The sequence below is a fragment of the Cherax quadricarinatus genome, chromosome 17 (genome assembly GCF_038502225.1).
Source record: "Cherax quadricarinatus isolate ZL_2023a chromosome 17, ASM3850222v1, whole genome shotgun sequence".
Taxonomy (NCBI): Eukaryota; Metazoa; Arthropoda; class Malacostraca; order Decapoda; family Parastacidae; genus Cherax; species Cherax quadricarinatus.
Genome location: NC_091308.1, coordinates 23,900,794 through 23,914,806, shown reverse-complemented (window position 1 = coordinate 23,914,806; position 14,013 = coordinate 23,900,794). Strand labels below are relative to the sequence as shown.

At 39.4% G+C, this 14,013-nt stretch overlaps 1 protein-coding gene across 1 annotated transcript in view; it reads left to right on the top strand.

Moving 5' to 3' along the window:
- The window catches only part of plx (PTB_TBC1D1_like and TBC domain-containing protein plx), a gene marked incomplete in the record, with an annotated part of 401,111 nt that overhangs the window by 118,858 nt on the left and 268,240 nt on the right, over window positions 1-14,013 (top strand). The window contains 2 exon segments of the mRNA XM_070085876.1: window positions 1,687-1,943; window positions 13,673-13,812. Of these exon segments, the coding sequence (XP_069941977.1) occupies window positions 1,687-1,943; window positions 13,673-13,812 (397 nt within the window).

Below are 14,013 nucleotides of genomic sequence, written 5' to 3'. Positions count from 1 at the left end.
ATATTTAGTGAAGGGATTCAGGGAAACCGGTTATTTTCATATAGTCGGACTTGAGTCCTGGAAATGGGAAGTACAATGCCTGCACTTTTAAAGGAGGGGTTTGGGATATTGGCAGTTTGGAGGGATGTGTTGTGTATCTTTATACGTATGTGCTTCTAAGCTGTTGTATTCTGAGCACCTCTGTGTGAGTGTGGTGAAAGTTTTGAATGATGATGAAAGTATTTTCTTTTTGGTGATTTTCTTTTTTGGGTCACCCTGCCTCGGTGGGAGACGGCTGACTTGTTGAAAAAAAAAATAATAATAATAATAATTATAGGTAGTAGGTTGGTAGACAGCAACCACCCAGGGAGGTACTATCGTCCTGCCAAGTGAGTGTAAAACGGAAACCTGTAATTGTTTTACATGATGGTAGGATTGCTGGTGTCCTTTTTTCTGTCTCATAAACATGCAAGATTTCAGGTATGTCTTGCTACTTCTACTTACACATAGGTCACACTACACATACATGTACAAGCATATACGTATATACACACCCCTCTGGGTTTTCTTCTATTTTTCTTACTAGTTCTTGTTCTTGTTTATTTCCTCTTACCTCTATGGGGAAGCGGAACAGAATTCTTCCTCCGTAAGCCATGCATGTCGTAAGAGGTGACTAAAATGCTGGGAGCAAGGGGCTAGTAACCCCTTCTCCTGTATATATTACTAAATTTGAAAGGAGAAACTTTCATTTTTCCTTTTGTGCCACCCCAGCTCAGTGGGATACAGCTGGTGCATTGAAAGAAAGAAAGAATAATAATAATAATAATAATATTATTATTGTTGAGGTGGTTTGGTCATTTAGAGAGAATGGAACAAAGAATGATTTGGAGAGCTTATAAATCTGTAGGGTAAGGAAGGTGGGGTAGGGGTCGTCCTCGAAAAAGGTTAGAGGGAGGGGGTAAAGGAGGTTTTGTGGACGAGGGGCTAGGATTTCCAGCAAGTGTGCATGAGCCTGTTAGATAGGAGTGAATGGAGACGAATGGTTTTTGGGACCTGACGAGCTGTTGGAGTGTGAGCAGGGTAATATTTTATGAAGGGATTTAGGGAAACTGGTTAGCCAGACTTGAGTCATTGAAGTGGGAAGTACAATGCCTGCACATTAAAGGAGGGGTTTGGGATATTGGCAGTTTGGAGGGACATCTAAACTGTCATATTTGAGCACCTCAGCAAAGACAGTGATTATGTATGAGTGATGGTGAAAGTGTTGAATGATGATGAAAATTTTTTCTTTCTTTTTGGGTCACCCTGCCTTGGTGGGATATGGCTGACGTGTTAAAAAAAAAATCATTATTATGTGGAGGGTGTATAAATCTGTAGTGGAGGGAAGGCATGGTAGGGTTTGTTCACGGAAAGGTTGGAAGGAGGGAGCAGAGGAGGTTTGTATGTAAAGGGCTTGGACAGACATCCAATAAGCTTGTGTAAGCGTGTTAGATAGAGATTGGAGGCAAGTGGTTTGTATGACTTGATGTGCTCTTTGAATGTGAGCAAAGTAACATTTATAAGGGATTCAGGGAAATCAGTTAGCTGGGCTTGAGTCCTGGAGGTGGGAAGTACAGTAGCTGCACTTTGAAGGAGGGGTGGGGTTATTTGCAGTTTGGAGATGCATCTGAACTGTAGCATCACATTTTTTTTTTTTTTAATTACAAGGTTCAGTCTTCAAGTGTCTCAGGAAGCATAGCAGAGAAACCTCGTACATCTCCAGTGCCTACACCATCTAAGGTGCGAATGGAAGGATTAAGTGATTCTCCTTTAGGTCATCGACCACGATCTTCCACAGTCAGTTCCTCAGGTGGGGATTCTATGAGACGAGAGTTTTTAGCCAAGCGTTCCCTTGCCAAGCAAAAGATTACCTCAGTGACTGCAGAGGATCACCCTAACTCGCACTTCTCTTCCAAGAGAAACATGTAAGTTACTATCATAAATCTTTTGTAGCTTAAATTTATCTCTAGCTGATTGAGCTTAGGGGCTCTTCAAAATAATTTTGTTTGAGTTGCCATGTTATTTAATTTTCCTTAGCAAGAGGGCAAGTTATATATGCAGTTGTTACAATTGCAATTATTTTAAAATTCTTTAATTCATGACATCAGCTTTACCTTGCAATAAATAATTAAAGGTACATTAAATTAAACTTTGTTTAGGAGACATTTGATTGTATTTTACAAAAACAATAGAAATGATCCTGGATGTTGCATTGTGGTACTCATGTGTTAATGGGTAGAGTTGATGAAGAAATGTCACTTATAGCCACATACAGTGGACCCTTGGTTATTGGCTGTAATCCGTTCCAGGAGCTTGGCCTAAAACCGAAATGGCCGAAAATTGAAATAATATTTCCTATAAGAATTAATGTAATTACAATTAATCCATTCGAGACAAAAATATTCACCAAAAATTAATTTTTTAACAAGTCAGTATTACATACCTTTATTGAAGACTAATGCTGGCTTCTGGAATCCCTGCTACACTTCCTGCATGCCTGCTACGCTTCCTGCATGCCTACTATGCTTCCTACATGCCTACTACACTTCCTGCATGCCTGCTGCACTTCCTGCATGCCTGCTATGCTTCCTGCATGCCTGCTACATTCCCTGCATGCCTGCTACATTCCCTGCATGCCTGCTACACTCCCTGCATGCCTGCTACAATTCCTGCATGCTTGCTACACTCCCTGCATGCCTGCTACACTCCCTGCATGCCTGTTACACTCACTACATGCCTGCTACACTCCCTGCATGCCTGTTACACTTCTGCATGCCTGTTACACTTCCTGCATGTCTGCTACACTTCCTGCATGTCTGCTACACTTCTTGCATGCCTGCTACACTCCCTACATGCCTGCTACACTCCCTACATGCCTGCTACACTTATATTCCATGGTGTTTCTCACTTTTTTTACCACAGGAACTTTACTAGGAATTTCTTTGGAGCCATGGTTACTTATACTGCAAAAAAAAAACACTAAAAACAATGGAAAACAACCAAAATGTTTGGATGTATGAACAGAAGCTTCCTCACGCCCTGAAGGACACAGCCAAACTGATGTGCAAGTGACCCTAGCCGGTGGACGGACGCGTACGAGACGGCCAATCACCGGGAGCCGAAAAACCGGCTGATCACCGAGTTGGGCGATAACAGGAACGGCCAATAATCGAGGGTCCACTGTACATAAATAACCTATACACAGAAAAGAGAAAAGCTTAAGACAATATTGCAGTCCATCTTGAATTATTCACAAGTCACGTTGATAGAAGAGCGAGTGAGCCAGTATATATAAGGGAGAAGGACATGGACGGGAGAAAGAAAGGAGGAAAAAGAAGTACGTACAGCCTCTCCTCACTTAATGACAGAGTTTCATTCGTAGGACCATGTTGTTAAACGAATTCGTCGCTAAGTAAGGAGCATACTATAATGGTAGTGGGTTTATATCAATCATCTTTGATATTGTTTTAATGTCACCTTTGCACCATTTATAACATTTCTGGTATATTTTTAAATGTTTATACAGTAGTGTACTGTATATTGAAATAAGCAGAATAGAGGAAATCAGCTCTATAATACATTATTTAGGTATGCATACTGGTCAGAGAGCCCGTCGTAAGTCTGAGGCATCAGTAAACGAGTACGTTGCTAAGTGAGGAGAGGCTGTAGTGATAGTGGTAATGTTGGTGGTGGAAATAGGAGTAGTAGTTTATGCCATAACAAAGAGCAAGGGGAGCAAAGGTGGGCAATACTAGTAGTAGTAGTAATATTAGTAGAAAAGGTAAAAGGTAGTAGCAGAAATAGTAGTAAAGGAGTAGTAGTTGTAGTTGCAATAGAAGTGGGTAAGTCTAAGGACAAGAAAAAGGAGCACTGCAGGAGAGCTAAGGGCCCATAAGGGGTATGACCAAAAACATAGGGAAAGGGAGGGGGGGATGAAATTGAAGGACAGATTGCACTAGGCAGAAGAAAAGAAAGAAAAAGGAAATATGGAGAAAAATGTAAGGAGAAGAGGTGGAAGAGAAGAAGGGATCATGTCAAGTCACAAATGTTTTGAAGTTTGGAGCATTTGACAATGTAAGGAGAAAGAAAGGCATCTACACACACAAAGCCAGGACTAAGATTAATACAAGGAAAGCTGTTGTAAGGGATGCTTCAAGAATACAATAGCTGTAAAGGCTAGATGTAGAATAGACTGAGGACCAGTCAATAGGATGACTGTGATCTCTAACATGACAGAAAAGAGCATTATTGGTGGTGGCAAGCCAAACACTTTTTTGTGCTCTTCAAGTCTGTCAGAAAAGGAGTGGCTCGTTTCTCCAAAATATTGAAGGGGACGAGAGGAGCATGAAATAGAGTAGACAGCAGGGGCTTCAGTTGCAAGGGTAGAGTACAAACTAAATTACTGTGAATGGTGTTAGTTTGGTGGAAAGTAAGGTTGATGTGTAAGGAATGGAGAGAGTTGTGGAGATTAGAAAGACACTAGAAATACGTATAGGGAAGGCAGAGAACAGGAGGTTTCTCAGGAGTAGAGAGTTTGGGAGAGAAGAAAGTCTGTTTAGCATGTGAGAAGGCAGAGTTTATGAAATTGGAAGAGTGGAAATTCTTAGTCAAGAACTGAGGAGTCACAAATGTGGAGGCCACAGAGAAAGAGAAATAAGTGCACTTTTCTTGACAGAGGGCACATTGTAAGAAAAGTAGTGAATGTACATACCGCTATTCATGGGCTTGTGATAAACGGAAAATGAAAAGTCTGGAGTCAAGTGGTGGACATACACATCTAGGAAAGGCAGCATAGAGTTAGATTCCCATTCAGCTTTAAACTTGATGGAAGGAACAAGACTGTTAAGTGCATCAAGAAATGGTTTGAAGAGACCAGAATCATGGGACCAAAGTGTAAAGATGTCGTCTATGTAGCAGAGCCAGAGGGAAAGGCCCACACCAGTAGTAGGAAAGAGAACAGTTTCAAAGTATTCTGTACAAAGATTAGCAAGAATGGGATAGAGAGCCCATAGCAACACTGAAGGTTTGAGAATAAAATTTACCTTGAAAGGAAAAGGTATTAAGAGTCCACACCAAGGCAAATCAGATCAAGAAAGATATTAGTAGGTAGAGGAAGATGTAGTAACCCTTCATTGGCCTTCACTCTGAGAAAATTAAGACCATCATCAAGAGGGATCTTAGTGAAGAGGGACACAACATCAAGACTAAGCATCTTACAGGTCGGGAGAGGGAGAACATGTATGATGAAGTCTTGAGAGTGACGGAGATGAACAGGAGAAAAAGTATCAAGAAAGGGAGTGAGAGTTTTGGCCAGTCTATAGGCATGAGAATGCGAGACAGAACCTCTGGAGGATATGTGTGGGTTATTTGTGTATTCTTCCAGCTATCGTATTGTGCCTTGTTCTTTATAGCTATATGTTGATATCTTTTTTTTTTTTTTTTTTTTTTAGCAAGTTGGCCATCTTCTACCGAGGCAGGGTGACCCAAAAAGAAAGAAAATCCCCAAAAAGAAAATACTTTCATCATCATTCAACACTTTCACCTCACACATAATCATTGTTTTTGCAGAGGTGCTCAGAATACAACAGTTTAGATGTATATATGTATAAAGATACACAACATATCCCTCCAAACTGCCAATATCCCAAAACCCCTCCTTTAAAGTGCAGGCATTGTACTTCCCATTTCCAGGACTCAAGTCCGGCTATATGAAATAACCAGTTTCCCTGAATCCCTTCACTAAATATTACCCTGCTCACACTCCAACAGCTCGTCAGGTCCCAAATACCATTCGTCTCCATTCACTCCTATCTAACATGCTCATGCACGCTTGCTGGAAATCCAAGCCCCTCGCCCACACAACCTCCTTTACCCCCTCCCTCCAACCCTTTCGAGGACGACCCCTACCACACATTGCCCTTAGACAGGACATCTCCACTGCCTCCAACCTCCTCCTCGCTGCAGCATTTACAACCCAAGCTTCACACCCATATAAGAGTGTTGGTACCACTATACTTTCATACATTCCCCTTTTTGCCTCCATAGGTATCGTTCTTTCTCTCCACATATAGCTCAATGCACCACTCACCTTTTTTCCCTCATCAGTTCTATGATTAACCTCATCCTTCATAAATCCATCCGCTGATTTGTCAACTCCCAAATATCTGAAAACATTCGCTTCTTCCATACTCCTCTTTTCCAATTTGATATCCAATTTTTCTTAATCTAAATCATATGATACCCTCATCACCTTACTCTTTTCAATATTCACTTTCAACTTTCTGCCTTTACACACACTCCCAAATTCATTCACTAACCTCTGCAATTTTTCTTTTGAATCACCCATAAGCACAGTATCATCAGCAAAAAGTAACTGTGTCACTTCCCATTTTGTATTTGATTCCCTATAATTTAATCCCACCCCCTCTCCCAAAAACCCTAGCATTTACTTCTTTTACAACCCCATCTATAAATATATTAAACAACCATGGTGACATTACACATCCCTGTCTAAGACCTACTTTTACTGGGAAATAGTCTCCCTCTCTTCTACACACCCTAACCTGACCCTCACTGTCCTCATAAAAAACTCTATACAGCACTTAGTAACTTACCACCTATTCCATATACTTGTAACATCTGCCACATTGTTCCCCTATTAACTCTATCATATGCCTTTTCTGAATCCATAAATGTAATAAAAACTTCTCTACCACATATATGCTTCATTGTAAACACCTGATCTACACATCCCCTAACCACTCTAAAACGTCCTTGCTTGTCTGCAATCCTACATTTTGTCTTGCCTCTAATTCTTTCAATAATAACCCTACCATACACTTTTCCTGGTATACACCTACCATCCGACTTACGACCTGCTTGACTTACAACCACTTGACTTACGACCGTGTTTTTTTTTGCCAAATTTCTGGGAAATAAACAACTACAGTGGACCCCCGCTTAACGATCACCTCCCAATGTGACCAATTATGTTAGTGTATTTATGTAAGTGCGTTTGTACGTGTATGTTTGGGGGTCTGAAATGGACTAATCTACTTCACAATATTCCTTATGGGAACAAATTCGGTCAGTATTGGCACCTGAACATACTTCTGGAATGAAAAAATATTGTTAACCGGGGGTCCACTGTATTTGTGTTGTACACAGTGTTTATCCTAAGCCTTACTGTATAAAATACAGTACTAACAGCATAAAAAGTAAAGTAAAACATGAAATACCAAAATAAAACAATAAAATAAAGTCATTACAAAAATGTGATGTTGATATTCAGTAGTAAAGTTCGACTTACATCCATTTCGATTTACGACTGGTTTCTCAGAACTGAACTCGGTCGTAAGTCGGATGGTAGGTGTACTTAGTAAACTAATTCATCTATAATTTTTACAATCTCTTTTGTCCCCCTTCCCCTTATATAAAAGGACTATACATGCTCTCTGATAATTGCTAGGTACCTTCCCTCTTTCATACATTTATTAAACAAAAATACCAACCACTAGAACACTATATCCTCCCCTGCTTTTAACATTTCTGTCATGAACCCATCAGTTCCAGCTGCTTTACCCCCTTTCATTCTACATAATGCCTCACGCACCTCCCCCACACTTACATCCTGCTCTTCTTCACTCCTAAAAGATGGTATACCTCCCTGGCCAGTGCATGAAATTACTGCCTCCCTTTATTCATCGACATTTCAAAGTTCCTCAAAGTATTCTCACCATCTACCCAATACCTCCATCTCCCCATCTACTAACTCTCCTACTCTGTTTTTAACTGACAAATCCATTTGTTCCCTAGGCTTTCTTAACTTGTTTAACTCACTTGTTTAGCTCCAAAATTGTTTCTTATTTTCATTAAAATTTCTTGACAATGCCTCTCCCACTCTATCATCTGCTCTCCTTTTGTGCTCACTCACCACTCTCTTCACCTTTCTTTTATTCTCCATATACTCTACACTTCTTATAACACTTCTGCTTTGTGGAAACCTCTCATAAGCTACCTTTTTCTCTTTTATCACACCCTTTACTTCATCATTCCACCAATCACTCCTCTTTCCTCCTGCACCCACCCTCCTATAACCCCAAACTTCTGCCCTACATTCTAGTACTGCATTTTTAAAACTATTTTAACCCTCTTCAAGCCCCCCACTACTCATACTTTCACCAGCCCACCTTTCTGCCAATAGTTGCTTACATCTCACCCGAACTTCATCCTCCCTTAGTTTATACACTTTCACCTCCCTCTTCTTGTTGCCATTTTCCTCTTGTCCCATCTACCTCTTACTCTAACTGTAGCTACAACTAGATAATGATCCGATATATCAGTTGCCCCTCTATAAACGTGTACATCCTGACGCCTACCCATCAACCTTTTATCCACCAATACACAATCTAACAAACTACTTTCATTACGTGCTATATCATACCTTGTATATTTATTTATCCTCTTTTTCATAAAATATTTTTTTTTTTTTTTTTTTTCAACAAGTTGGTCGTCTCCCACCGAGGCAGGGTGACCCAAAAAAAAGAAAGAAAATCCCCAAAAAGAAAATACTTTCATCATCATTCGACACTTTCACCACACTCACACATTATCACTGCTTTTGCAGAGGTGCTCAGAATACAACAGTTTAGAAGCATATACGTATAAAGATACACAACATATCCCCCCAAACTGCCAATATCCCAAACCCCTCCTTTAAAGTGCAGGCATTGTACTTCCCATTTCCAGGACTCAAGTCCGACTATAAGAAAATAACCGGTTTCCCTGAATCCCTTCACTAAATATTACCCTGCTCACACTCCAACAGATCGTCAGGTCCCAAGTATCGTTCGTCTCCATTCACTCCTATCTAACACGCTCATGCACGCTTGCTGGAAGTCCAAGCCCCTCGCCCTCAAAACCTCCTTTACCCCCTCTTTCCAACCCTTTCGAGGACGACCCCTACCCCTCTTTCCTTCCCCTATAGATTTATATGCTTTCCATGTCATTCTACTTTGATCCATTCTCTCTAAATGACCAAACCACCTCAACAACCCCTCTTCTGCCCTCTGACTAATGCTTTTATTAACTCCACACCTTCTCCTAATTTCCACACTCTGAATTTTCTGCATAATATTTACATCACACATTGCCCTTAGACAGGACATCTCCACTGCCTCCAACCGTCTCCTCGCTGCTGCATTTACCACCCAAGCTTCACATCCATATAAGAGTGTTGTACTACTATACTTTCATACATTCCCTTCTTTGCCTCCATAGATAACGTTTTTTGACTCCACATATACCTTAACGCACCACTCGCCTTTTTTCCCCTCATCAATTCTATGATTAACCTCATCCTTCATAAATCCATCCGCCGACACGTCAACTCCCAAGTATCTGAAAACATTCACTTCTTCCATACTCCTCCTCCCCAATTTGATATCCAATTTTTCTTTATCTAAATCATTTGATACCCTCATCACCTTACTCTTTTCTATGTTCACTTTCAACTTTCTACCTTTACACACATTCTCAAACTCATCCACTAACCTTTGCAATTTTTCTTTAGAATCTCCCATAAGCACAGTATCATCAGCAAAAAGTAACTCTGTCAATTCCCATTTTGAATTTGATTCCCCATAATTTAACCCCAACCCTCTCCCGAACACCCTAGCATTTACTTCTTTTACAACCCCATCTATAAATATATTAAACAACCATGGTGACATTACACATCCCTGTCTAAGACCTTCTTTTACCGGGAAGTATTCTCCCTCTCTTCTACACACCCTAACCTGAGCCTCACTATCCTCATAAAAGCTCTTTACTTATTATTAAAAACCTCTTTCTACACATAGCTCAATTAAAGGCTCCCCATTTTCATTTACCCCTGGCACCCCAAATTTACCTACTACTCCATCCACAACATTTTTACCCACTTTAGCTTTGAAATCCCCAACCACAAGTACTCTCACACTTGGTTCAAAACTCCCCACGCACTCAACATTTCCCAAAATCTCTCTCTCTCCTCTACACTTCTCTCTTCTCCAAGTGCATATATGCTTACTATAACCCACTTTTCACATCCAACCTTTATTTTACTCCACATAATCCTTGAATTAATTAATACATTTATACTCCCTCTTTTCCTGCCATAGCTTATCCTTCAACATTATTGCTACTCCTTCTTTAGCTCTAACTCTATTTGAAACCCCTGACCTAATCCTATTTATTCCTCTACACTGAAACTCTCCCACCCCCTTCAGCTTTGTTTCACTTAACCCTTTGAGGGTCGACAGGCCCTCTCCGAAACTTGTTCTCAGGGTCGGAAAAAATAAAAAAAAAAAAAAGAAAGATTTTTTCTTATGAAAAGATAGAGAATCTTTTCCCGATCATAATGACACCAAAAGTATGAAATTTGATGGAAAACTTACGGAATTATGCTCTCGCAAAGTTAGCAGTCTCGACGATGTTTGCGCATCAGCGATTTTGCCCACTTTGAGCCCTATTTTTGGCCAATTCCTGTGTACTAGGCGACAAAAATCATAACTATTTTTCTAGAACTCCATTTTTTCTATTGAATGTGCACAAGAAACCACCCACTTACTGATTTCAACTATCCAATACAGTGGTCAGAATTTAGCAATTTTGCCAATTTCACACAAATTTCAAAAGATGCCAATTTCCAAATAGGGTCCAGAATAAACAAGAAAGACATTCCTGGCACTAAAATAACATTTCCTCTGTTCATTAGTCACATCCCCAGGCCCCTCTTATATTTCTTTGGCTTTCCACTTTCAATTTTTATTCTCACAAAAAATAGAAGATTTACTGTTATGCAGACTACTGCATTAGTGTAGGAATGGTATAAATAATATCAGCGCACTTGTGAAAGAATATTAGACTCACCAGTTGACGTGTATTGGACGCTTGGCATGATTTGTTTACTATTGAACTTTGGTAAAAGTCAAACATTTCTGCTACTTTGAGGTCAATTTCAAGGTACTTTTCATTGTAAAACCAGTCAAATTCATCTCAATTTCTGTAATATGTCTTCCATTCTATAAAATGAGACCAAGAAAACTAGAATACAATAATAAATATCATATGAGAATACAGTGCAATATCGCTGTTTTATTCCAAAAACACGGTCAAAGTTTTTTTTTCTCATTATGCACTGTGTGCTGCAGGATTTTTTTTATACTGTGCACACTGACCACATAGACCCATTCTTTCATATATAGGCCTACCAGCTTTCTCCCACTAGATTTGAGGACACTAGAATTTAGGCGTACTAGTACGTCAAAAACCCTGGGTCGTAAGCCATTCTAGTATGGCCGAAACCCTCAAAGGGTTAAAGCCAGGACATCCAGCTACTTCTCATTCATAACATCCACAGTCATCTCTTTCTTAACATTCGCACAACATCCACGCACATTCAGACATCCCACTTTGAAAATTTTCTTATTATTCTTTTTAGTAATTATTACAGGAAAAGGGGTTACTAGCCCATTGTTCCCGGTGTTTTAGTTGACTTTTTCAACATGCATGGCTTACGGAGGAAAGATTCTTATTCCACTTCCCCATATATATAAAAGGAAAAGTAATAAGAAACAAGAACTATTAAGATAAAATCAAAGAAATCTCAGATGAGTGTGTGTAGATAAACGTGTACATGTATGTGTAGTGTGACCTAAGTGTAAGTAGAAGTAGCAAGACACACTTGTAATCTTGCATATTTATGAGACAGACAAAAGACACCAGCAATCCTACCATCATGTTGGTATCTGTGTGATAAAATTTGACCAACTGAAAAGCTGATCAAGAACACTGAGTTGGGTTTATTTTTTTTTTTAAATGTGTAGCTGTTGAGCATTTTATTTTGGTTTTATGTGTCCTTTTTGTTCTGAGGGGTGAGAGTCTGAAACTGAAGTGATATGGTGTAGGAGTACGTGATGGTTTCAGTGTAATGATCACTGATCAACATAACATAGAAACCAATGTGTATACTGAAGGCAGCATAGGGTGAAATAGGAACTATGCCTATGCTTTATAAAGAGGGCCTTGATTGAAGGTCAAACATACAATACCCAGTTTACCCTGTTTTTTTTTTTCCATTACAAAGCAGTTATACATAGTATTACTTGGACTTGCATTTCAGCCTTATAGACTAATTGGTGATACAGTACCACAGCTGTGCTCTCTAAACATTGTTTTCTCACAATAAATCATGAATGGTTTGATGGTTCCTGTTATCTCTTCTTCCTCCCCCCCCCCTCTCTTGTCTTTCCTCTTTCCCATCATTCCTCTTTCTCCTCCTCTTCCCTCTTCCCCCTCTCTTTCCCTTCCTCTCTTCTCTCCTCTTTCCCTTCCTCTTCTCTCTTTCACCTTCTCTTTCCTCATTTTCCCCTCTTTTCTTTCCTCTTTCTCTTTTCTCTTCTTCCAACTTTTCTCTCCTACTCCAATTCCCCCTTCTCTTATCTCCTTTTTCTTTCTTCTCTTCCTCTCTTCTCGCCTCTTCCTCTCTTCTCTCCTCTTCCTCTCTTCTCTCCTCTTCCTCTCTTCTCTCCTCTTCCTCTCTTCTCTCCTCTTCCTCTCTTCTCTCCTCTTCCTCTCTTCTCTCCTCTTCCTTTCTTCCCTCCTCTTTCTCTCTTCTCACCTCTTCCTCATTTCTCTCCTCTCCCTCATTTCTCTCCTCTCCTTTTCCTCTCTTCTCTCCTTTTCCTCTCTTCTCTCCTCTCCTCTTCCTCTCTCCTATACCCCCCTCTTGTCTCCTGATCTCTCCTTTTCCCATTTCTCTTCCCCTCTCTTCCTTTTCCTCTCTTCCTTTTATATTATATATCTTTCTTTTATTTCCTCTTCTCTTTTCCCATCTCTTTCCTTTTGCAAATAATGTACTGTGAAGCAGTAATTATTTTCCACCATGCATTTATTGTTGTTTTATTTTAATGTTACATGTTGTGTTCTGGTTAGTACAGGTCACATAATATTCTTTCAACACACCTGGGAATTAACACACAATAGCTTGCTGCAACTCAACTACATTTCCCCAGGATTTAAGTTGTGGGAAGTTTGTTCCATTATCTGTGTTGGGGGATGTCCATCCAGTGTTGCCTTCACAGTCCAACATTTAATACTTTTTTTTTTTGTTACAGATAACATTGACCAGAATGACCTTCATAAGGGTGATGAACAGTATTTATATAATTATGAAATGCCTCTTAAAAAAGTTATTAATGTAGTCAATTATTTATTTGCTTATATGGTATATGGCAGCTATCGGATCTGTGGCAAGAGATACCAGAGGTATATTTTGCATAATAATAAACAGAAGATATATATCTTTATTTATCCTAGATTATCCAACTGAAATATTTAAGTAACTAAGAAAAAAACATTTACAAAATTAAAAAATGAAATTTAATAAAACTATAGACATTATGAAAGTTTTTCTTCGCATCTTGAGTTCTGGCAAGATAATGAGCGGTTCTGTGGAGAGAATTTCCATGTAATGAACTCCAATGTTTATTAGTGCATTGATAAAGTAAAGTCTGAAGGGTTTATTCAGTACCAATTCACTCTTTAGATATCCAATTGAGCTATACAAGAGAATGTCAAATTTTTCTTATGCTCTTCACACGATTTTCCTCAGTTTTCTGAAAGTGGGCTCCCCTACCCCTCGAAGCTCAGGTGAAGAAGAGACCTCCGTGGATGGCAAGGTTAATAACAAGTCCACTACCTCCTTCAGACATGCAATTCTCCAAAAAGTCGTCTCTCCACCAAAGAAATCAGGTATGTTTTAGTATCTTGCACTTACATGTCTAATATTTTCCAGACTAATTTCTTAATATTTTCTTGCATTTTGATTTTCCTTCGCATTTTTATTTTTCCTGTAGTTTTTCATGTAGTACTAATTTCTTAATTATTTTTGATTAGTTATTTCTTTGATTTTTCCTGGACGGAGTTCTTTGATTTTTTTGTATGGTGATGGCT